Source organism: Caretta caretta, chromosome 5, assembly GCF_965140235.1.
Source record: "Caretta caretta isolate rCarCar2 chromosome 5, rCarCar1.hap1, whole genome shotgun sequence".
Lineage (NCBI taxonomy): Eukaryota > Metazoa > Chordata > Testudines > Cheloniidae > Caretta > Caretta caretta.
Window position 1 is genome coordinate 136,669,489 of NC_134210.1, and position 25,269 is coordinate 136,694,757.

At 45.6% G+C, this 25,269-nt stretch overlaps 1 protein-coding gene across 3 annotated transcripts in view; it reads right to left on the reverse strand.

The window, feature by feature from the left end:
• The window catches only part of TMOD1 (tropomodulin 1), a 73,659-nt gene extending 48,942 nt beyond the window's left edge, over positions 1-24,717 (reverse strand). For all 3 annotated transcript variants that reach the window (XM_048849744.2, XM_075128931.1, XM_075128930.1), the window contains exons 1-2: positions 24,612-24,717; positions 7,063-7,233 (exon numbers count right to left, since the gene is read on the reverse strand). In XM_048849744.2, the coding sequence (XP_048705701.1) occupies positions 7,063-7,182 (120 nt within the window). In that variant the 5' untranslated portion in view covers positions 7,183-7,233; positions 24,612-24,717. The remainder of the gene's footprint in view (positions 1-7,062; positions 7,234-24,611) is intronic.
• Between the last annotated feature and the right edge of the window lie 552 nt (positions 24,718-25,269).

Sequence of the window (25,269 nt, forward strand, 5' to 3'; positions counted from 1 at the left end):
CTATTTTTGAGCCAAGTCGGCTTGGCCCAGAAAATGTGCAAATTTGGGGTTTGACACATTTCCCGCGTGAAAACAGCCATGTCCGTGAATTACATGGAGCAAGAGAAAAAGAGCATCAGGACTGTAAAATCCCCTGAGAGGAAATGACATGACAAACATAGAATGAGATTTCACACACATTTTCCCCTCCCCAGTGCTTTGCACAGCTTTAAGAGAGCCCAGTTACCTGCAAGGCTTTGTGGGGAAGGTCATTTTAGAAATATTTTCTCTATTATCTTACTGCAGAATAAAAATGTTATAGACCTCATGCCTTTTTAATAGTAACTACATAGTATGCAGTCATTGTAGCCACAGTGGGTAGGCAGCAATGGCCTGACATAGCAACACACTTAAGCACATGCTTACATTTAAGCATAGGATAATCCCACTGAAGTCAACAGGATTACTGCCTGCTTGAAATGAAACACACACTTGAGTGCTTTGTTGGAACAGGGCCAAAATTTACATATTACAAAGTCTCATGAACTGGGAGCAAGAGATTGCTTTTCCCAATGTCTGCCTAATAAATGAAATAATTAGTTGCTAATTGATTCAAAATACAAAAACCTACAAACCAGGCAGATTATTATAAGCATCAGATTCAGTCACCACTAGCTGACTATGCAGAGAACCTTGCTGAACTGCAACACGCTAATTGGCATGCTTTGGAACAGCTCTGCCCTTGGCTTTCTCGACCTGATACCTTGAGAGGCCACGACCCATCATAGAATCATAGAATATCAGGGTTGGAAGGGACCTCAGGAGGTCATCTAGTCCAACCCCCTGCTCAAAGCAGGACCAATCCCCAACTAAATCATCCCAGCCAGGGCTTTGTCAAGCCTGACCTTAAAAATATCTAAGGAAGGAGATTCCACCACCTCCCTAGGTAACGCATTCCAGTGCTTCACCACCCTCCTAATGAAAAAGGTTTTCCTAATATCCAACCTAAACCTCCCCCACTGCAACCTGAGACCATTACTCCTTGCTCTGTCATCTGCTACCACTAAGAACAGTCTAGATCCATCCTCTTTGGAACCCCCTTTCAGGTAGTTGAAAGCAGCTATCAAATCCCCCCTCATTCTTCCCTTCCGTAGACTAAACAATCCCAGTCCCCTCAGCCTCTCCTCATAAACCATGTGCTCCAGACCCCTAATCATTTTTGTTGACCTCCGCTGGACGTTTTCCAATTTTTCCACATCCTTCTTATAGTGTGGGGCCCAAAACTGAACACAGTACTCCAGATGAGGCCTCATCAGTGTCGAATAGAGGGGAATGATCACGTCCCTCGATCTGCTGGCAATGCCCCTACTTATACATCCCAAAATGCCATTGGCCTTCTTGGCAACAAGGGCACATTGTTGACTCATATCCAGCTTCTCGTCCACTGTCACCCCTAGGTCCTTTTCTGCAGAACTGCTGCCGAGCCATTCAGTCCCTGGTCTGTAGCGGTGCATTGGGTTCTTCCGTCCTAAGTGCAGGACTCTGCACTTGTCCTTGTTGAACCTCATCAGATTTCTTTGGCCCAATCCTCCAATTTGTCTAGGTCCCTCTGGATCCTATCCCTACCCTCCAGCATATCTACCTCTCCTCCCAGTTTAGTGTCATCTGCAAACTTGCTGAGGGTGCAATCCACGCCATCCTCCAGATCATTTATGAAGATATTGAACAAAACCGGCCCTAGGACTGACCCTTGGGGCACTCCAGGTGATACCGGCTGCCAACTAGACATGGAGCCATTGATCACTACCCATTGACCCTGATGATCTAACCAGCTTTCTATCCACCTTATCGTCAATTCTTCCAGCCCATACTTCTTTAACTTGCTGGCAAGAATACTTGGGAGACCATATCAAAAGCTTTGCTAAAGACCCATATACGTTACCTTAGCTGCTCCATACTGTGTCTTTGACTGATGTTTTCTTTGATCATTAGCTTTCCCAGGACGCTCTCTTGATCAGCCTCGTTAGGGGAAGCAATAAGTATAACCCAGGAAGATCACTGAATGTCTGATTCTTCTTTGTCCATATCATGTCAATGGCACTTTTAATCCCCAGAATAATCTGCACAACCCACTGCTTTCCCCTCAAATATTAAATGTGCATAACAGGGAGAGTCCTCATCCCACTGTCCTTGGCATCACCCACCCTAGTATTGGAACAATCTGTTTGCCTGCCAGCTGGCTCTGTACAGGTTTTAGTGCGGGTATAAAATACTGTTCCAGCTAGATGGCTTCATTTAACTCCCTTGCACCCAACCACCCCGTCATTTTGCACATGTGGGACTTCTCTAGATTCTAGTGGCAGCTCTGACATGCAAGTGCTGGGGTGGTCAGCAAGGCTCCCCAGAAAACAAGTCTGGCTAGTGAAAACTGTCAAGGTTTCGATGTGTGTTTCCGTTCCAATGCAGAATGAAAACAAGACCTTTTTGAAATGTTTTGCAAAAAGCACAAGAGAGACACCCTCTACCCCAGAGCAGCCAATAGCCGGTGGTGAGGGCACGCACATGGGATGTCAGTACCACAGCCACTAGCTTCTAGAGTCTCTTTCTCTCTGGCCCAATGAGTATTTAATTATGTCTAGGAAGTGGAGAAGCTCCAACAGGAGACTAATAGATGCAAAGGCTAGAAAAGACCATTGTGATCATCTAGCCTGACCTCCTGTGTAACACAGGCCAGGGAACTGCCCCCAAATAATTCCTTGAGCAAATCTGATAGAAAAACACCCTATCCTGCTTTAAAAATGGTTGGTGATGGAGATTCCACCATGGTCCTTGGTAAATTGTTCCAGTGGTTGAGAGCACTCATTGTTAAAATGTGGGCCTCATTTCCCTCCTGAATGTGTCTGGCTTCCACTTCCAACCTTGGATGGTGATATACCTTGGCCTGCTAGATTGAAGAGCCCATTATTAAATATTTATTCCCCATGTAGGTACTTATAGACTGTAATCAAGTCACCTCTTGGCCTTCTCTTTGTCAAGCTAAATAGACTGAACTCTGTGAATCTATCACTATGGGTATGTCCATACTGCAAAGAAAACCGTATTGCACTGAAACTCAGAACCAGGTCAAATGACACAGGCTTGTGGGGTTCAGGCTGTGGGGCTAAAAACAGCAAGGCAGACATTCCCACTCGTGCTGGAGCCCAGGTTCTGAAACCCAGGGAGGGGGGAGGGCCTCAGAGCCAGGCTCCAGCACAAGTGGGAACATATGCACTGGTATTTTCTGCAGCCTCAGCTCAAGTCAATTGACTCTGGCTCTGTGACTCAGCACCCTGACAGTTTGTTTGCAGTGTAGACACACCCTATAAAGCAGGTTTTTGAATAATTTTCGTGGCTCTTCTCTGAACCCTCCCCAATTTATCAACATCCCTCTTGAATGGTAGGCACCAGAACTGGACACAGCATTCCAGCAGTGGTTGCACCAATGCCAAATTGAGATAAAACAACCTCTCTTCTCCCACTTGACAGTACCCTGTTTATGCATCTCAGGATCTCACTAGCCCTTTTGGCCACAACATCACACTGGCAGCTCATGTTCACCTGTTTATCCATCACCACAACCCCAAAATCTTTTTCAGAATCACTGCTCTAAAGGACAGTCTCCCCCAGCCTGTAAGTACGGCCTGCATTCTTTGTTCCTAGAGGTATACAGTGACATTTAGCCATGTTAAAGCACATATTGTTAGTTTGTGCGCAGCTTGCCAAGCAATCAAGATCACTCTATAGTGGTGACCAGCCCTCTTCATTATTTACCACTCTCCAGTTTTGGGGTTATATGAAAACTTTATGATGATTTTATGTTTTCTTCCAGGTCATTCATAAAAATGTTAAATAGCAAAGGGCCAAGAACAGACCCCTGTTGGACCCCAATAGAAACTCACCAGTTCAATGATGATTTTCTGTTCACAATGACATTTTGAGACCAATCAGTTAATCAGCTTTTAATCCATTTAATGTGTGCCATGTTAAATGTATCTCTTTCTAGTTTTTTAATCAAAATATCATCTGGTACCAAGACAAATGCCTTACAGAAGTTTAAGTATATTGCATCAGCACCGTTACCTTTGTCAACCAAAGTGTAATCTGATCAAAAAAGGTAACAAGTTAGTTTGACAGGATCTATTTTCCATAATCCCATGTTGATTGGCATTAATCATATTACCCTCACTTTGATTCTTTATTAATCAAGTCCTGTATCAGCTACTCCATTTTCTATCCTGGAATTGATGTCACACTGACAGGCCTATAATTACCCAGCTCGTCCCATTTACCATTTTTAAATATTGGCACAGCATCAGCTTTCTTTCAGTCTTCTGGAACTTTCTCAATGCTCCAAAACTTACTGAAAATCAGCGTTAACAGTCCAGTAAGCTCCTCAGCCAGCTCTTTTAAAATTCTTGGATCTGAGTTATCTAGACCTGCTGATTTAAAAATGTCTAACTTTAGCAGTTGTTGTTTAACATCCTCCTAAGATACTAGAGGAATGAAGAGAGTGCTATCATATGATATGACTTCACCTGCTTCTTCCCCAGAAATACAGAACAGAAATACGTATTGAATATTTCTGCATTATTATTGATTATTCTACCATTTTCATCTTGTAATGGACCAAAATGCACAAGAGCAAACTATCCCACTGCGTAGGAAAGATAGGAAATATGGCAAGAGACCACCCTGGCTTAACCAGGAGATCTTCAATGATCTAAAACTCAAAAAAGAGTCCTACAAAAAGTGGAAACTCGGTCAAATTACAAAGGATGAATATAAACAAATAACACAAGTATGCAGGGACAAAATTAGAAAAGCCAAGGCACAAAATGAGATCCAACTAGCTAGGGACATAAAAGGAAACAAGAAAACATTCTACAAATACATTAGAAGCAAGAGGAAGACCAAGGACAGAGTAGGCCAGATACTCAATGAGGTGGGAAAGACAATAACAGAAAATGTGGAAATGGCAGAGGTGCTTAATGCTTTCTTTGTTTTGGTTTTCACCAAGAAGGTTGGTGGCGATTGGATGTCTAACATAGTGAATGCCAGTGAAAATGAGGTAGGATCAGAGTCTAAAATAGGGAAAGAACAAGTCAAAAATTACTTAGACAAGTTAGATGTCTTCAAATCACCAAGGCCTGATGAAATGCATCCTAGAATACTCAAGGAGCTGACTGAGGAGATATCTGAGCCATTAGCAATTATCGTTGAAAAGTCATGGAAGACGGGAGAGATTCCAGAAGACTGGAAAAGGGAAAGTATAGTGCCCATCTATAAAAAGGGAAATAAGGACAACCCAGGGAATTACAGACCAGTCAGCAAAACTTCTGTACCCAGAAAGATAATGGAGCAAATAATTAAGCAATTAATTTGCAAACATCTAGAAGATAATAAGGTGATAAGTAACAGTCAGCATGGATTTGTCAAGAACAAATCATATCAAACCAACCTGGTAGCTTTCTGTGACAGGATAACAGGATGGGGGGAAACAGTAGACGTGGCAGATCTTGACTTTAGTAAAACTTTTGATACCATCTTGCATGACTTTCTCATAAACAAACTAGGGAAATGCAATCTAGGTGGAGCTACTATAAGGTGGGTGCAGAACTGGTTGGAAAATCATTCCCAGGGGAAAGAAAGGAGGAGATGCAGAGAGAGAGGGGGCAGAGAAAGGACGGCAGGCTATGCAGAAGGATAAAGAGCAACAGTAGCAGCGCTTAAAGGGAGCCTAATTCTCTCAGCATGATTCTGAATGTGACCATAAGGGACTGAATAAACAATAAACACAAGAGTGTAGACCTGCCTGGAGGGCACATTCTCCCTGTGTTGAGTGTGTAACCTCCCCTTGACAGCAGTGGGGGATCCACTATGGATCAAGGAGATTACGAGGTCCTCAACTTATACCCCAACTCATGGACTATAAACAAATATGGAATCCAGCCCTGCCTCCCTACAGGCTCGACAGCCCAGAGTTATGCCTTCGAAACACTGAACAGCATGTGCTCAGCAGGCAAATATTTTCCTAAAACTAGGCAAACTACTGAGTCCTCACTAAGACCTGGACCCTGCAAACGCTTATGCATGCGAGTTGCTTTATTTTACACACCTGCGCAATTCCCGTGAACTTAATGGGGCTACTCATGTGTGTACATGTTTGCAGGATCAGGGTCCAAGTCCGTTGTGCCATCTCCAAGAAAGCTTGATGCAGAGTAGGTGGAATATTCACCATTTCCTTGGAGCGAAGGTATTTTTAAACAGGCTCCGAGGAGCTGGGATCAGCAGGAGTGCTTCTGCCCAGGGACACGGATGTTCTGAACTCTCTGCCCAGGCTCAGGGGCAGTGACCTGTTTCCATTCTGCAGCAGTTGCTGTTCTAGACAGTGTTGCAGGAAGAACAATGAATTATCACCTAAGTCAGTGGGATAGCACACTTACTGCAGGTTCTTTGGGATCTGGATCTTGTGGGTGTGAGTTCTACAGACAGGGACAGGGCTGGGAGGGTTTTTAAACAGGATGCAAACGTACGGCCCAATTCTGCCATCCTTATTCAGAATAAAGGCTCTGAGTGATCCCACTACTAGCATAATAAGAAACTACTCAATGTCACTAAAGGTAGAAGATTCTGGCCCTCTGTCTAAGCTGGCACTTTACCAATCACAGCAGAAAAGAGGAACACTGCACTTTAGCAGACCTCTGCTCCAGTTCCAGATTTTGCTTGGCTTCACCTGCTATTGTATTCACAGGAGCACCGAGAAACTGGAGTAAGACCTTGTGTAACAGCATGAATGGCCCTGTATTTTTCAGAGGAGCAACGACATTGCTTAGGTATTACATTTCTCACATAACTCTTTAAATGAAATATAAAGAACACACAATGTCATGAATTCAGATCACATAAACTACAGTTGCAGTAGATGGAAAGAGAGTTTAGCAGATTAAAGAAGTAAATACTGATAGATCCACCCCAAAAGATATAAAGGTTTGTGCCACAGTTACTCAGAATTTACCATCTAGAGGTCATTTAAAATCTACTTACATCAGGATCTAGCTCCTCCAGTTCATTCTCCAGTGTCCTGAGCTCTTCTTCTGTCAATGCACTAAGGATCTTATCCTCATCCAGATCGCGGTATTTCTCCAATTCCTGTCTGTACGACATTTTAGAGAAATCTCAGTTTTTAAATTCTCACGTTTTTTGCTGAAGTGGGACCTATAATTAAAAAAAAAAGGCAAAGTGAAAACTGAGGTCGCACCACTATTGCTATTAGAATGCAAGATATTCTTCAAACGTGTAACAGCCGATGTATAAGAAGCAAGCAGAAGGGCAGCATGATCTCACATTCTGAGTCCTAGCCCCACAGTGCAGCTGTGGGGAAGTACTGAGCATTCTGAGCATTACTAGAAATGTACTTCTGCTAAGGTGAACATCAGCACTGACCGAGCAGAGAAGACGATATGGACCAAATTTTGCCTTGGTCCATATTTTTTCCTGGAGGGACAATCAGTCGTTACTTTCACCAAAACAAAAACTCCCCATGGGATCTAACTCTGGTAATGTTACTCAAGCGGGGTAATGCTTTCCTCTGGGGCTAGCCCTACCGAAAAGCAATGCTCTAGATCGGCAGTGTGGCGGAATCTGGTGCTCCATGCATTGCTGCACATATTCAGAATCTCTGAAAATCTGGACTAAGGCCATGAGTCTCAGAAGTGCAGCAGCTTTTCCTTTTAGATTAACTTTCTAAATGGGAGGTGAAGAGAGCAGTCCCAAAGATGCTATTATTTACTCCTGATCCAGTCAGGAAGCAGATAGACAGCATATGTAACCCAGGGGCTCATCAGAGTTCAGTAAGCTTTGCTGAAATGATGCATGCCATCATGATGCATTTATCTGCATATGTGAACTGACTGGTTGTCATAACCATACAGCTAAGGGTAGCCTAGAATTCCTCCTTACCTGTAAGGGGTTAAGAAGCTCAAATAACTTGTTTGGCACCTGACCAAAAGGACCAATGGGAAAGAAGATACTTTCAAATCTTGGGGGGGGGGGGGGAGCTTTTTTGTGTGTTCTCTTGGGAAGCAGAGAAGCATCCGGTCAGAAAACTCCTTCTCCTATAAACCATCCTAAATGTTTCTCATATTACAAAAATTGTAAGTAAAAGCCAGGCAAGGCATGTTAGATTATCTTTTGTTCTGCTTGTGAATTTTTCCTTTGCTGGAGGGAGGTTTATTCCTGTTTTTTGTAACTTTGAAACTAAGCTTAGAGGAAGTTCTGCTGTGTTTTTGAATCTTTTGTTACCCTGTAAAGTTATTTTCCATCCTGATTTTACAGAGGTGATTTTTACCTTTTTTTAAAATAAAATCCTTCTTTTAAGAACCTGACTGATTTCTCTATTGTCCTAAGACCCAGGGGTTTGGGTCTGTGATCACTTTGTAACCAATTGGTTTCGATATTATTCTCAAGCCTCCCCAGGAAAGGGGGTATAAGGGCTTGGTGAGATATTTTGGGGGAACAGAAACTCCAAGTGGTCCTTTCCCTGATTCTTTGTTAAATCACTTGGTGGTGGCAGCGTACCCTCCAAGGCCAAAGAATCTGTGCCTTGTAGAAGTTTTAACCTAAGCTGGTAGAAATAAGCTTGGGGGTCTTTCATGTGTGTCCCCACATCTGTACCCTGACATTGGTTAATGTAGTTCTACACTTCAATATTATTTACCTCTGAGAAGGTAAACAATGGAAACTTACTAACTGACCATACGATTTGTCAATCAATTATGAAGCAGGCTTTTTCTCATGTATGTAATGTAAAATAATGCTAGAGAGAGAGAGGAGATGCTATCACCTCTCAGTGCAGTAATCGATACATTTAAATGGAATAACAAAATAGCCAATAATGGAGACTTAGCTATTAAGATTTAGTTCTTTTAAAACTCTAGATATTTTAAAATGTATTATAATGACCTGAAATAATAGCTAACACATACATGTATATGCACCCAGACATACCTAAAAGTATATGTACTTATATTTTTCACCTGGAAAGTTTGCTTTCGATATATAAAGTTTTCAAAGCACTTAAGTCCTTTCACACAGGTCCTGTGGAAATTAGATGTCTTTAAAAACATTGCAGACATCACCTATCCTACCAATTTCAAGGGGATGGGGGGAAGATCTTTTCTTGCCATTGTCTTCTGTAACATCTGGAAGAGGATGATGTATGAGCCCATATGTTTCAAATACTGCCTCCTTTTCATTAAACTGGAATTTTTCCCTATCTCCATAAATGACCATTTTACCTTTTTGATTTTAGCTTCTTCACTTTCTCTGAGTTCTTTGGTGCTTCACAGTCCTAGCCAGACTTCTCTAGCTTTTCCCAAAGCAATCCAAAGCAAATTATGCATTTTAGGATATATTTTACTTCCGCCACTACATTTTCATTAACTAAGAACTTCCTGTATCACAACTGTTCTTCTAATTAAAAAAATAATCTTTACACTGGTCAGCAAATGGAACATTAAACATACAAAATTTGACAGCATGCTGTTAAGTTTAAGGCAGTCAGCTGGTCAAATACTTTGCTTCCCACGTTTGTGACCATAATTCAAACACAATATCCATTTCCTTTGCTCCAAGTCTGCGTGCCCTATGCCACTGCGGAATCGCACCCTTTACACAATCCCATTTAAAAGCAGTCACAATTTTCCAGGCATGACGACATCAGCTCAGGATTGATACAGTAAGGAGGAGACAGTAGCATGACTCATCTGTTTTAAACGGCTAAACCGGGGCCAGGCTTATCGAGGGCAGGAATAATATTACCCGGGAGTCAGGAGAAGGAAGCACAAATTGTACTTGCATTTCCCGGATCTGGCATTTGGACGAACGGTACAGCTTTGGGTTCCAGTACTCCGAATTGCCAATGTTGCTTAAGTAGCATTTGAGGTGTCAAACAACTGATATACTAGTGCGCAGACATCTCTCACCCAGGTCACTGCTGCTAACAGCTCCCTGGCCTAAAGGAGCAGGGAGGGCGGAAAGGTGCCTGTCATTCATGCAGGGTCCTTGTTCCCAACCCCAGACTGGTTAGCCTTCTGGGCCAGCTGCAAAGCAGACCCTCTCTACTGGGTTTCAGAGAAAGGGATAGGCTTTGTCGGTGACTGAATGGGAGGAGATTCTCATTGTTATTTTCATGTTAATGGCTAGTTCAGATGGTCCTAATGCGGCAGGCTGGGCCCAATCCTGCAAAGTATCAAAGGAATCCATTTTGAAGTACTTGGAGGAGAGGAAGGTGATCAGGAACAGTTAACATGGATTCACCAAGGGCAAGTCATGCTGACCAACCTGATTCCCTTCTATGATGAAATAACTGACTCTGTGGATATGGGGAAAGAGGGTGGATGTGATATATCTTGACTTTAGCAAAGCTTTTGATATGGTCTCCCACAGTATTCTTGACAGCAAGTTAAAGTATGGATTGGATGAATGGATTATAAGGTGGATAGAAAACTGGCTAGATTGTCGGACTCAACGGGGAGTGATCAACGACTCGATGTCTAGCTGGCAGCCGGTATCAAGTAAAGTGCCCCAGGGGTCGGTCCTGAGGCCGGTTTTGTTCAACATATTTATTAATGAATTGCACCCTCAGCAAGTTCGCAGATGACACTAAGCTGTGGGGAGAGGTAGATACGCTGGAGGGTAGGGATAGGGACCAGAGTGACCTAGACAAATTGGAGGATTGGGCCAAAAGAAATCTGATGAGGTTCAACAAGAACAAGTACAGAGTCCTGCATTTAGGAAGGAAGAATCCCATGCACTGCTACAGGCTGGCGACCGACTGGCTAAGCAGCAGTTCTGCAGAAAAGGACCTGGGGATTACAGTGGACGAGAAGCTGGATGTGAGTCAGCAGTGTGCCCTTGTTGCCAAGGAGGCTAATGGCATACTGGGCTGCATTAGTAGGAGCATTGCCAGCAGATTGAGGGAAGTGATTATTCCCCTCTATTCGGCACTGGTGAAGCCACACCTGAAATATTGCATCCTGTTTTGGTCCCCCCACTACAGAAGGGATGTGGAAAAGTTGGAGAGAGTCCAGCGAAGGGCAATGAAAATGATTAGGGGGCTGGGGCACATGATTAATGAGGAGAGGCTGAGGGAACTGGGGTTATTTAGTCTGCAGAAGAGAAGAGTGAGGGGGGATTTGATAGTAGCCTTCAAATACCGGAAGGGGGGTTCCAAAAAGGATGGAGCTAGGCTGTTCTCAGTGATGGCAGATGACAGAACAAGGAGTAATGGTCTCAAGTTGCAGTGGGGGAGTTCTAGGTTGGATATTAGGCAAAACTATTTCACTAGGAGGGTGGTGAAGCACTGGAATGGGCTACCTAGGGAAGTGGTGGAAACCTTAGAGGTGTTTATGGCCTGGCTTGACAAAGCCCTGGCTGGGATGATTTAGTTGGGGTTGGTCCTGCATGAGCAGGGCGTTGGACTAGATGACCTCCTGAGGTCTCTTCCAACCCTGATCTTCTATGACTCTGTGAAAGTGCTGAGTCAATAGAAACCGAGGGCACTGTGCATGTCTCAGGATTGGGTCCTGCTTTGTGTTGTGCCTATTTTAATGACTGTGAAAGTAGAATAACCCGAGAGAAACCGACTGAATGAGCTCATCTGATACGCTGACTTCCGTGTCGTGGTTGAAAAATCACTTCCTGTCCCTGCCGGCCTGCACTGACCCAGGGTGGCAATGCCGATGTTGGTTGCAACCTTAACTCTGATGTGGTTCCTGTCTTCACAACAAAAGGATGTGGTTCCATACCTAGCACCAGACAGACAGAGACCAGCAAAGCAAGTGACTCTGCAGCAATCTAACCTTTAACTCACCCCCCCTGAGCGGGAGACAAAGACGGGGGAAGGGTGTAACTGCAGGCAGCAGTCTGGGACGTTGCTGCTGGAAAGCGTGCCCCAGAGCTTGGTGTCAGACTCCTACAGGTCTCAAAAGCATCCTCGAGGGAGGGATCTGAGGCCCGCAGCACAGAGCAAAGTTCGCAGCTGTGACTGCCCAGGACAGGTGCAAACACCCGAGCTGCCATCCCCAGAGGCCGAGCGATGTGCGTGGAAGTCTCCCCGGCCGACTGAGGTATTTGCTAGTGTAGTGGAATGGAAGGGCCAGTGTTTATGACCATAGAGAACATGCCCGGGGCACCAGCAGTATAATGGGGAAGAACGAGGTTTGGTTTGGTGATAGACCGCTTGAATGGAGCAAGATGGCCCCGTGCAAGAGCTGACAGCCTGACCCTCAGGAAACTACCTCTCCGGCCCTAGGACTAATGACCAACACTGGCTAAGGTGATGGGGGACTGTGGGTGCCCCATGTGAGACACACAGCAGGGCCTGGGGCACCTCTGAGTCCCACGGTTCCCTATTCAAGTTGTTTATAATGACCTCCCAGGTTGTAGCACACACAGGGTTCTCTAACCAAAGACAAGAAAGGTCTCTTTCCCTCGCTCTCCTTGTGAGAGGGGGTCAGAGGAAAAGAAAAGAATGGCAAAGGTGCCTCATCTCTTAAGCCATCTGTCTGGGGCCAGCCCTTGGGGCTTCGTTGATCAGCTGGCCTACTGTCTTCAATTAGGGTCCACGGTCCATCTCCAGCCCCTCCTCTTGGGCACCCCGCTTTCCCACTGGGCCATGCAGCTTCAGGAGCGATGGGGCCTGGCTGACCAGTCTGTTGTCAGCCATCTCTGAGGTGGAGCAGTCTTCACCCTGTTCTCCACCCCCTTCTGTGGTAGGTTCTTCCTTTCTAAGTGCCCCCTCCTCACAGCGCAAGCCTTACAGGTGCGCCTCGTTAGTGTGGAATGAGCCCAAAGGAGCTGGTCAGTCTCCTCTCCACCAGAGCCAGGTGTGGCCCTTCACAGCTGGATTTCCCAACAGTGCAAGGCACCCACCTTCTGCGAATCTCCCCTTTGCAGTCCCTGGTGCTCCCCTACTCTCTCGCACTAAGCCACCAGCCAGAGGACTGACAGAGTCTGCCTGAACGGCACCTGGTCCCAGAGGCACCCAGCAAGGAGCCCATTAACTTCACTCACGTGTCTTAACCACAAAAAGAATAAACATCAGACAACTATTAACCACACTAGTGCCATGCTATGGATGTGGCTCTAAACGCACAGATGTCAGGAAATTCAAAGATACTCCCCCCCAGTGACCTCTCACATAACAAACACCAGAGAATTTTTACTCAGCGATTCCTGTATCAAATTCATAATTTCTGTTTGAGCTAGAGCTGGATTTAATGACTCCAAGTGATGGAGACTTTCCCATGCCCTTGTGTGAGCTGTTCCACTGCTTAATTATTGTCAGTTAAAAATTTGCACCTTATTTCCAGTCTGAATCGGAGTAACTTCAATCTCCAGCCATTCCATCTTGCTCTGCCTTTGGAATGTACTTTGAAGTGTCGCCAAGCTCAGGCTGTTAGCCTAACCCTTGAATTCACAGACTTTTGGGCCTTTGAAATCTCAGCTATAACCCAACATTTATTAAATCTTTTACATTTAAATCCCTTGGTTGGTTTTGTGTTCAAGAATTGTTTTTGATCACACTCAAGAGCGCACAGTCATACAAATTTAAACACAAACAAAACGACCCTCAGAACCAGGAATGATTTATAGCAATTGATCTTAGCCTAGATCGAGTACTCACACAGCTGTCCCCCTGATAAATCTTATTGTCAACCCAAGCTGCCATGCAGATTTCAGTGTTTGCTGTGGCAAAGAAGGTGACATGAACCAGGAGAAGTACAGATATCCATAGGACAAAGGAGAGCTGTCATGGTCACCCTGTGCCTCAGTTTCCCCATCTGTAAAATGGGGATGAAGATACTGACCTTTGTAAAGCATTTTGCAATATGCTGATGAGACGAGCTACATAAGTGCTAGGCATTATTATTGCCAGAGCCATGGCAGGTAAACCAATCAGAGCTACAACTCCAGACTGGAAATACAGGGATACAAATAAATGCTTGCCTGACAAAACCCCAAAATCTAAAGGAAAATATCTTCCAGGTTTACAGATGGAGAAGCAAACAGAAGAGCTTTTTCCCCTAACGTGACACCAGCTAAGTCCTTATAAGTAAAAGCATCGATGACGACAAGACAAGCTGCCAACTTTCAGAGAGAAGTGCAGCAAAATTCTCTACGTTCTAAATTCAGCACTGTTTTTAAATTTCCCCAGTGGGTTGTGCAAGGCTTGCTCTGGATTGCCCTAGCTCTAGGACCATTCCTCATGGGTGTCTGCTGTGTTTTGGTTTATATGATCCTTTTGAAGGAGTTAAGTAAAAGCTGAGTCATAAGTCAGAACCATTATTTTTAAATTATATAAACTTCACATAAATCACCCTCTTTGCAGCTGTTGCAAACATTTTTTCTTTTTCTTTGGCCCATAGTATGATTTGCAAGATAAACAAGAGATACAAATTTGGATACACAGTAGGTGCCCAATCATTATAAGTTAATGATAACCAAACATTGTGTGACTACGTTTAGTGTTAATTGCATGGGCTGGGGCAGGTTATATCTAGGGCACAAGCTGAGTGGGCAGGGGGTTACAGTGAAGAGACAGAGAGATTAGGGCCTTAAATGTTCTAATTTTGGACCCTTAGATCATGGATCCCAGGAAGCCTGATCTCTCGCAGACCTCAATGACTTCTGTTAGAGTTGTGGGCACTCTGCATTTTTGGAAACACCAGGACCTCAGTGTCTCAAGTAGAAGTGCCCAGAAGGAGGGGCTGATCCATTACTCACTGGAGACATAGGCAGAGAAAGACACCCATTGACTCCAGCAGACATTGGATCGAGTCCTTAGTGAATCCTTCTGAAAATTTGGGCCCAGGCAACTTGCCCAAGGATTTACAGCAAATCAGTGGCAGCGTCTGGTCTAGAACTCAGGAGGATCCTGGCTTGATCTCATTTGCACTGGTGTGAATCAGGAGGAAATCTAAAGAGTTTACACTGGTGTAAGCATATTCAGAAATAGGCTTCTCTGATCATGTTTCTTTCCTGCCTTGCACCTCGTGTTGTCACTTACACAGGGCTGGCCTTAGCATGAGGCGAACTGAGGCAGCTGCCTCAGGTGCCAGACTGCGAGGGCGCCACTAGGACCCAGCGTGTAGACAATTGTGTCTGCTGCTGGTGCATCTGGACTCTCTCTGCTCCGGATGCACAGAGATGGGGGAGTGCTGGGCTGGAGGGAGGAGGGCACATGAGACAGAACAGGCAGGCAGGAGAAAAGGGGAGAGGGAATCACAGAAAGCAGCAGGAGCTGCAGGGAGAGAGAAGAGGAGAAGCCTCTTATGTACCTCTCGAGCCCCCCCCCCCAGGAGCCTGATTAACACCAGCTTCTCAGGGAGCTTCCTGTGTCCTGCTGCTTCCCTGAACCCACTTGAGGAGAACAGACAGTCAACTGAAGTAGTAGGAGCCAGTTAGGCCCTTAAGACGCTGATATCTTCCCTCACTCAGGCCCTGCTACCAGCCTGCTTATTTGTCCCCTTCAACTGAGTGCTGGGAGCCACTATAGCTGGCCCAGAACAGCAGCCATGAGTGCAAGAAGAAAACGCCCCTCTGGGGCAGCATTCAGAAAAAGAAAGAAAGCAAAGGAAGCTTTTCTATCTAACCAGAAAGGAGCTCTCCTGAGATACATAGACACAAATGTTCATGGTGAGCCTTCCGGCCCCAGTGAGGATGTGAGTGGTGAGGAGCTGCCTGATCTTCCAGTTAGTCAGAGTGTGGGTGACCTGGCAGCTACTGCAGCATCCGTATCTCCATCTCAAATGGATGTAGCCATGCACATTCCTGAAGAAAAGTGTAGATCAGAGAAGAGTGTGGTGGAGGCGCAAGAAACAGCTGCTGCTGAGTTTAGTTCCTTAAGTCTAGATGATCCAGGACTGTGGACCCACTTGAGCAGTAGCCTGAGGGACTTCCTTGTACTGCATGGGCCACAGCAAGTGAAAAACTTCATGTTCCCCAATGACAATGAAAATAGAAGTTTCCATCCAACACATTACTGGTGTGAAACCCCCAATGGTGACAAAGTGGAGAGGCGGCTGCTTATGTACTGAAAAACCCAGAATGCTACATACTGTTTTGGTTGCAAACTCTTCCAGTCTAATGTTCCAGCCACATTGGGTTCTACAGGAACAAAGGACTGGACAAATCTGGCTAGAAATCTGGCATGCCATGAAAAGGCAGCAAATCACCAGAGAGCATTCCATTGTGGAAAGAGCTTGAGAGGAGACTAAGGTTAAAGGCCACCATAGAATCATAGAATATCAGGGTTGGAAGGGACCTCAGGAGGTCATCTAGTCCAACGCCCTGCTCAAAACAGGACCAATCCCTGACTAAATCATTCCAGCCAGGGCTTTGTCAAGCCTGACCTTAAAAACTTCTAAGGAAGGAGATTCCACCACCTCCCTAGGTAACGCATTCCAGTGTTTCACCACTTTTTCCTAGTGAAAAAAGTTTTTCATAATATCCAACCTAAACCTCCCCCACTGCAACTTGAGACCATTACTCCTCGTTCTGTCATCTGCTACCACTGAGAACAGTCTAGATCCATCCTCTTTGGAACCCCCTTTCAGGTAGTTGAAAGCAGCTATCAAATCCCCCCTCATTCTTCTCTTCTGAGGACTAAACATCCCCAGTTCCCTCAGCCTCTCCTCACAAGTCATGTGTTCCAGTCCCCTAATCATTTTTGTTGCCCTCCGCTGGACTCTTTCCAATTTTTCCACATCCTTCTTGTAGTGTGGGACCCAAAACTAGACACAGTACTCCAGATGAGGCCTCACCAATGTCGAATAGAGGGGAAGGATCACGTCCCCTGATCTGCTGGCAATGCCCCTACATATACATCCCAAAACGCCATTGGCCTTCTTGGCAACAAGGGCACACTGTTGACTCATATCCAGCTTCTCGTCCACTGTAACCCCTAGGTCCTTTTCTGCAGAACTGCTGCCGAGCCATTCGGTCCCTAGTCTGTAGCGGTGCATGGGATTCTTCTATCCTAAGTGCAGGACTCTGCACTTGTCCTTGTTGAACCGCATCAGATTTCTTCAGCCATAGATGATCAGCATCAAGAGAAGATTGCATCAGAGTCTCTTTATTGGCAAAATGTTCTGAAAAGGCTCATTGCCGTTGTGAGAATGCTTGCTACCCAAAACCTAGCCCTGTGTGGCACTTCAGATCAGCTGTATGTGCCAAACAATGGAAACTTCCTTAAAATTGTGGAGTTGATGCTGTACTCCAGGAGCATCTAAGAGTCACCACCCAAGAAATGTACGCACACCACTACCTTGGAAAAACAATTCAAAATGAGATCATACAGTTACTGGCAACAAAAGTCAAACAGAAGATTGTGGCAGATCTGAAGTCAGCAAGATAGTCCTCTGTTATTCTGGACTGCAAACCTGACATCAGCCATACGGAACAAATGACTTTAATGGTGCATTTTGTAACAACAACAGAACCTAGTGACAATGTCCCTGCAATGGTGACTGTCAGAGCATTTTCTAGAATTTATTGACATTGATGATATTACAGGAGCTGGTATGACAAATGCGCTTCTTAAAAAGCTGGAAGAGACGGGAATTGCGATAGCTGACAGGAGAGGTCAGGGCTACGATAATGGTGCCAAGAGAGGAAAGAACAGAGGAGGGCAGACACGGATCCGAGAGTTAAACCCTCGAGCTTTTTTTGTTCCATGCAGTTCGCATTCATTGAACTTGGTGGTCAGCGATGCAGCGTCAGCTTCTAGTGAGGCTGCTGAATTTTTAAATGTAATTCAAAGCATCTATGTGTTTCTCTCTGTATCAACTCATTGATGGCAAGTTTTGAAGCAACAGCTGGGGACAGCCTCTCTGACACTGAAACCACTGAGTGCCACACGATGGGAAAGTCGAGTGGAGGTAAAAAAGCCTATCAAACACCAAACTGGGAAGATAGATGATGCCATAGTTGCCATTATGGAGGATAATGCTATGACAGGAACTGTTCATGGGAGAACAGTGGCAGAGGGAAATGGAATCACCAGAAACATACATCACTTCAAATTTCTGTGTGGCTTAGTGTTGTGGCACGACATACTGTTTGAAATAAATGTTGTAAGCAAGAGACTCCAAGGTGTTGACCTGGATATATCTGGAGCAATGGAACAACTGGACAAAGCAAAGTCATACCTACAGTTTTACCAGTCAGATGAGGGATTTCAAAACTTTCTGAAGAGTGCACAGAAGTTGGCAGAGGAACTTCACACTGAAGCGGTTTTCCCACCCATTCAAGAATACAAGAGTCACCGAAGAAGATATTTTGATTACGAGGCACAGGATAAGCCCATAAGAGACCCCAAACAACAATTCAAAGTTGAATTTTTTAACCAGGTGCTAGATTGTGCAATACAGTCAGCTGAAGAATGTTTCATGAAGCTCAAGGAACACAGCAGTCTATTTGGGATGTTGTATGATATTCCAAAACTCCTCACTATACCTGAAGAAGACCTACACCAGCAATGCAGGGCACTAGAGACAGTGTGGACACATGATGACATGCGCAATATTGATACGAGTGATTTAGGCGATGAACTGAAAGGGCTTTCACGATACATTTCAGCAGGATCAACTCCAAAGGCTGTTCTGGAACACACGTGCACAAATAAGATGACCACCCTCTTTCCAAATGCTTTTGTTGCTCTGCACACATACTTCTAACACTTCCTGTAACAGTTGCCACTGGAGAACGCAGCTTCTCCAAGCTGAAAGTTAATAAAAACACATCTACGCTCCACAGTGACACAGGAGAGGCTGGTCGGCCTTGCAATTATCTCTGTAGAGCATGAACTGGCCCAGACTGTGGACCTTCAGCATGAAGCAGTTAAAATTTTTGCAACCAAGGAGGCACTGAAAGCACCATTTTGATTATTCAAACAGATAAAAATGCCAGTGTTTACTATGCAGACAAGAAAAGTTACATTTGCTGGTCAGGCATTTGAAAGTTAAGTATCAGATGGGTCGCCGTGTTAGTCTGGATCTGTGAAAGCGGCAAAGAGTCCTGTGGCACCTTATAGACTAACAGACCTATTGGAGCATAAGCTTTCGTGGGTGAATACCCGCTTCTTCAGATGCATGTAGAAAGTTAAGTGTTACTTACATTTTTGAACAAGGCATTTTAAGTTGTTAGTTCTCCTTTATTGGGGTAGGTAGCAGAGCAGTACCGTGAGAGGAGCAAAGCAGGAAGAAGGCAGAATTGAGACCTTTCAAAGTTTTGGCCCAAGCGAGGGGGCATGGGCGCGTCATTGGAGCTCCCCGCCTCAGGTGCCAAAATGTTGTGGGCTGGCCCTGCACTTACACCTGAGCTAATGGGTGTAAAATGCAGCCATTCTGATCTGGGACCATTTACACGAACTTTGCATAGGTGTTAACAACGACACAAGGAGCACGGCCATGGAGAATTATGCTCCCTGTCTCCAAGTCCCATGATCAGTACCCTAGACCATGTTCCCCACTCGTGCTGTGGACCAGTCAATGTGCAGTTAATTTCTGGCACTGGATTCAAATGAAGCATGCTTATTGAGACGTGACTATTTTTTATTATTACCAAGTGTCAAGTCTTTGATTTGGACAGCAAGAATAAATATCTAAAACCTGTCCTTTTATGGGGCTGCTTTCTGACATGTGTGCACTGATTTCTTTTCTAGCTGATTTCGTTCTCTTAGTCAGAAAGGAAAGTACCTTTTTCACAAGTGATGAATAGGGACCCCAGAGACGGTGCCAAACACTCCTGCTCTGCTCCAGTCCACACGGCTGCCTCTAGGACACGGGAGGCCGAAAGCGAGAGCACTACAGGGAGACCCACTGCAAAAACACCACTAAATAACACATCCCTTGCAGAACGGAGAGCCAAATTCTGCCCTATCCAAACTTCCTTGCGTGACCGTATAGGAGCATGTGGGATTGCACAGGGTGGAAGTCAGGACAGAGTCCGATCCCTTACATTTCAAGAGTGGTCACACTCATCTCCTGCCCCTAGTTATTTATGCTGCGAATCGCTCCTTGCTGCTGCCAGTCTTTGTGCAACTCCTGAGTTCAGCTACCTCCAGTTACAGAAATGGGGCGAGTGTAAACAGTGCAAGCACAGAGGCCGGGGGTGAGGGGGCTGCTCAGGAAGAGAGATTTTATTTGACCTGCACCCAGGCTGAGCTAATTGCATCATAGCCACACTGGGAAGGTGCCAGGGTTGTATTTTGATAACGGCTAGCTCAGCAGGTAGGCCCCAGAGTACATTTTGCTTTGCAAAGTAGTTCTTGGAAGTTCTTGTGTGTCGGTGCTCTGGGGTTTTCGGCATACTTGCTGCTACTAGGGTGACCAGATGTCCTGATTTTATAGGGACAGTCCCAATTTTTGGGACTTTTTCTTATTAAGGCTCTTATTACCCCCCACCCCCATCCTGATTTTTCACATTTGCTGTCTGGTCACCCTAGTTGCTACCTTTTTGGCAGTCTTGATGAAAATATAGCAAAGATTAGACCCACAGGAGATCCATGGCTGGAGCTGTGGAAAGGCTAGTGGGCTCACATGTCTATGTTTTCTCACTGCCCAGATGGGGAGAGTTACTCTCAACTGTAATTCAAATAAATTTCCCGTCAAAGTTGTGAGACCAATCCTGAAATTGCTGCCCCTTTGAAACTCCCAATGAATGCCATGGGAACACTGTGCATGGATGCAGGGTAGGACTGGTAAGAAACCAAAGGGGGCAGTCTGGCTATTATAGATCCACCGTTAATTTCTTGCCAGCCCTGCATGAAAACCAAGAGGGCTCCTACTGACTCACACTGTACCTTCCTTTCCGGTTGTACTGATGCATGGGCCAGAATAGAATCCCTCCCCCAGAACCGTTTCAGCTCTTGTCTGCTCTTCTAACAGGAGTGTAAGCAGAGGTCTGACTGAGCTCTCCCCTGCCTTCCATTGAGGAACTGGGGGAAGAGACCTCAGGAGCAGATTGTATTTGCACGGACACACATGCTTTGCCAAAGTGATCCATTTGGCTGTTTTGGATTAAAATTCACTTACATGCAGGGGTAATTACATGATGTTATCATTATCGTATGAGGAAAGGGCAGCAGACCTATACTTAAGATGCCTATTTTAATTTATTTATTGTGCCTTAATTTACAGGGGTCATCCTAATTGGACCCTTAGTCACCAAGCAGGAGGTACTTCTGGGTCACTGTTGTGGTGTGTTCCCTCTCCCCTTACTAAAAGTTTTCACTTGTTAAACACAGACTCAGTGCTTGTGAGGGGGCAGTAGTGCCTCTTAATCTACATTTACACCATCTACACTGCAAACTAAGGATGCGTCTCCCAGCTCGCATGGGTACACTCATGCTAGCTCTCGGCTGAGCTCGCGCGCTAACCGCAGCAGGGTAGCCATGGTAGGATAGGCAGCAGGGGCATGGGCTAGTTGCCCAGAGTTCATAACCATCAGATTCAGGCGGGTTTGTGCTCGGGGCGACAAGACCTTCCTGCTGCTGCTGCAGCTACACACCTATTTTTAGCATGGTAGCTCAACGAGAGCCAGAGCGAGTATTACTTCTGGGGGGAATTCTGCGCCACTACACACATGCAGAACTCACGTCCTCCGCAGACTTTTTAATCCCCCACAGAAGATGCATTCTGCTGGAGAGGTGCTGCAGTTATTCCTCAGAGTTCTGTATTAATGTGCCTAGTAAGGAATCTATTTGTCAAAAATCACTTCCTGAATCTTTTTTTGTTGTCTGTATTGTTACAGACATATGTGTTGACAGCTATTTTGAAATAAACTACCAAAATAATTGAAACTGGTGAGATTATATTGTGTGATTTTGACAAAGATGCAGAATTTTGCAGAATTTTTTATTTGTTGGCATAGAATTCCCACAGGAGTAGAGTATGTCTGGTCCAGCTGGGAACCAGAAACCCAGCCTTCAGAGCAGATGTAGCTTTAGAAGCACCCAGAGGTGGTATTTAGTTTTCCCAGATTTCTGGGTGGGGGCTCAAAATGGTTCTGTTTTGTAATGCTAAGCCCCCCCCCAGTTATTGAACCTGGCTCTTCTTGCTGCCAACACCACTTGGCAAAAGGGTTACAGGGATAAAAACTTTTCTTAGCCAGGAGCATAAGTGTACAGGAATCTGACTATAAACAGGCCCAAGTTTACACACTAAACTGATGTCACTTTTCAGACTAGAACTGCACTGTAGGGATGAACTGCAAAGGGAAAGAGGCAGATCCTCAGCTGGTGCAACTTGGTGTTGCTCCAAGCCAGTCGACTTCAGTGGGCACTACAGCAGATGAGGAACGGATCCAGAACATGAATGCTGAATGGCCAGGCCTGATCTCTGGATTAAGAGAGGGGCTGTCAAACTGGCGTGTTCCACTGGAACAAATTTCATTAAAATGGAATATATGATACATGTGTATAGATAGAAACTGTTTAAGCGAATGCACCTCAGAGATTAATTCCTGGGGTCTTTAAACGCCTACTGTGATGTCTGATCTTAGCTGAAAAGCAACACGGATTATGGCATTGCAGCAGCACACATTCTAATTACAGGGGAACTGCAGAGCTAAAATTAAAATTCTTTGTACTAAAATAGCTTGTAAGTAATTAAGTACAGGGCCTGATTTTCCATTCTGTTACACTAGTTTCATACCAGCATAGCTCCATGAAATAACAGGAATTGCACCAGCATAAAACTGGTGTAATGAATAGAAAATCTGGCCTATAATATTTAATTAAACTAAATCATTAATTCAAACTATAATAATGAAATACACAGATTGAGTTAAAAATCTGCAAGTGCTTGGAAGAGAATGAAATCATGGACAATAAATCAGCAATGGATTTACAAAGGATAAATCACAAAGAATTGCTTTTGGGGAAGGAATTACAAATTTAGCAGAAGCAGAGAATACAGTGATTGCAACACAGCGACTCACGACACCTTACTTGAAAAATTAATTCAAACTGCCTTTGATATGAAAACTATGAAATGGATCAAAACAAGTGCTCGAGAAATAATGGGTAGTAAATCACAATGCACTACTTTGTGGGGTGTTAGGGCCTGGCTCCTAACATTCCCAAATATATGGGAGGGGAAGTGGCATCAATCTACACTAAGTGCTCTACACTTACAAATACTTTCAACACACTAAACATGAAGGAGAGTCCTCTTTCTGCAAGCCATTTACTCACAAAACACCACTCACAGTGACCAAAGTACACGGACAGGCTCACAAATTACATCACGTTAACAGATTGATTTTTTTGATCAAGTAGATTCGAATACTATTCCTGGGAAAGTTCTGTGGAAAAGTTGTAAGCAAAAAATGGATGTGTCCTGTGAGTAGGGTTCTACATCACGCTACCCACCGGTGGCAAGCCCGGAATCGAGATGGGGAGTGACGATTTTATCAAAGGCAAAGATTAAGTCCATTGAACAGCTGCGCTTTACAGAAATAGAAAAGGAGTACTTGTGGCACCTTAGAGACTAACCAATTTATTTGAGCATGAGCTTTCGTGTAGCTCACGAAAGCTCATGCTCAAATAAATTGGTTAGTCTCTAAGGTGCCACAAGTACTCCTTTTCTTTTTGCGAATACAGACTAACACGGCTGTTCCTCTGAAACCTGTCTTTACAGAAATAATGGAACAAATAAACTAGGCACCTCATGTACAGGAAGGGCAGAGCTGGGGATCTGTGTGTTTCATGGCTATTTGGAATGGATGCCAATGTTCATGAAAGGTTTCAGAGGAGCAGCCGTGTTAGTCTGTATTCGCAAAAAGAAAAGGAGTACTTGTGGCACCTTAGAGACTAACCAATTTATTTGAGCATGAGCTTTCGTGAGCTACAGCTCACTGTGGCTATCAGGCTCTCTGAAAGTGCTGGTATAATGTAACTTGTGCCTCATTACCCTGTTGTCAGGCTCCTTCTTTAGGGAACTTGCCAGGGCTGAGGATCCCAAGTGTTGTACAAAGTGAAACAAATAGAAAATACAGGGTTGGGCAGGGTGTGAACTCAGTGGGGTTCCGAACAGTGTGGAGCACTGACTGGCAAAGTTCAGTGGTAAAAATTAAACCAACACCCAGAGCTTGTTAAAGGCTCTAACCTTCGGCTTTGGGGCTCAGAGGAGATTCTCCCTGGGCCAGGCTAGCCCAGAACCGCAGGGAGTCTCCTGCTTCCCTTGCAAGCATCTGGGGGAGGCATAGGACTGGGGTAGGTGACCCAAGCATGGGGTCCAGTCTGGCAATGCCCAGGGCCCCATCCCTCGGAGTCCCCAGGCAGAGCGGGGCAGCCCCCCGCCTTTGCCCAAGCCGCTGCAGCGCCGGCAGGTGGGGAAAGGGCAGGACCCCGACCCCGCTCCTGGGCTGCAGCCCGGCGCCCAGCTCGCCGCGCCAGCCGGGGCTATTTATAGAGCCGCTGAGCTGCCTTCGGTCCCGCTCGGCGCCGGCCGAATGTTTTGCCCAGATATGGGCTGGGGCTGCGGGCAGCGGGGCGCGGGGGCCGGGACCGCGGGCGCGGCGCTTACCGGGCTCGGGCGCACGGGGAGGGCGCGGGGCCGGGGGCGCACGGGCGGCGGCCGCGTCCTGCCGGAGGCTGCGGGATGCGCTGCCCTGCGCCGCGTCCTGCCGGGGAGGCGGCTCCGAGCCCGGGCGCCGCCGGAGCCTCCCTCGGCTGCCACTCAAGCGGGGGGCCGGGCTCCGGGGGCAGGGGCCGGGCTGCGTTACGGGGTGGCGCACCAGGGATTCCCTGAAGTCCACCGCAGACTTCCCCATTGCTGCTAATGTAGCATGGAAGGTGCCCAGGTGCTACGGTGACAATAGGAAAAACTCTCAAGGGAAGGATCGTAGAATCAGAGAATCTCAGGGTTGGAAGGGACCTCAGGAGACCATCTAGTCCAACCCCCTGCTCAAAGCAGGACCAATTCCCAGTTAAATCATCCCAGCCAGGGCTTTGTCAAGCCTGACCTTAAAAACTTCTAAGGAAGGAGATTCTACCACCTCCCTAGGTAACGCATTCCAGTGTTTCACTACCCTCTTAGTGAAAAAGTTTTTCCTAATATCCAACCTAAACCTCCCCCACTGCAACTTGAGACCATTACTCCTTGTCCTGTCCTCTTCTACCACTGAGAATAGTCTAGAACCAGCCTCTCTAGAACCACCTCTCAGGTAGTTGAAAGCAGCTAT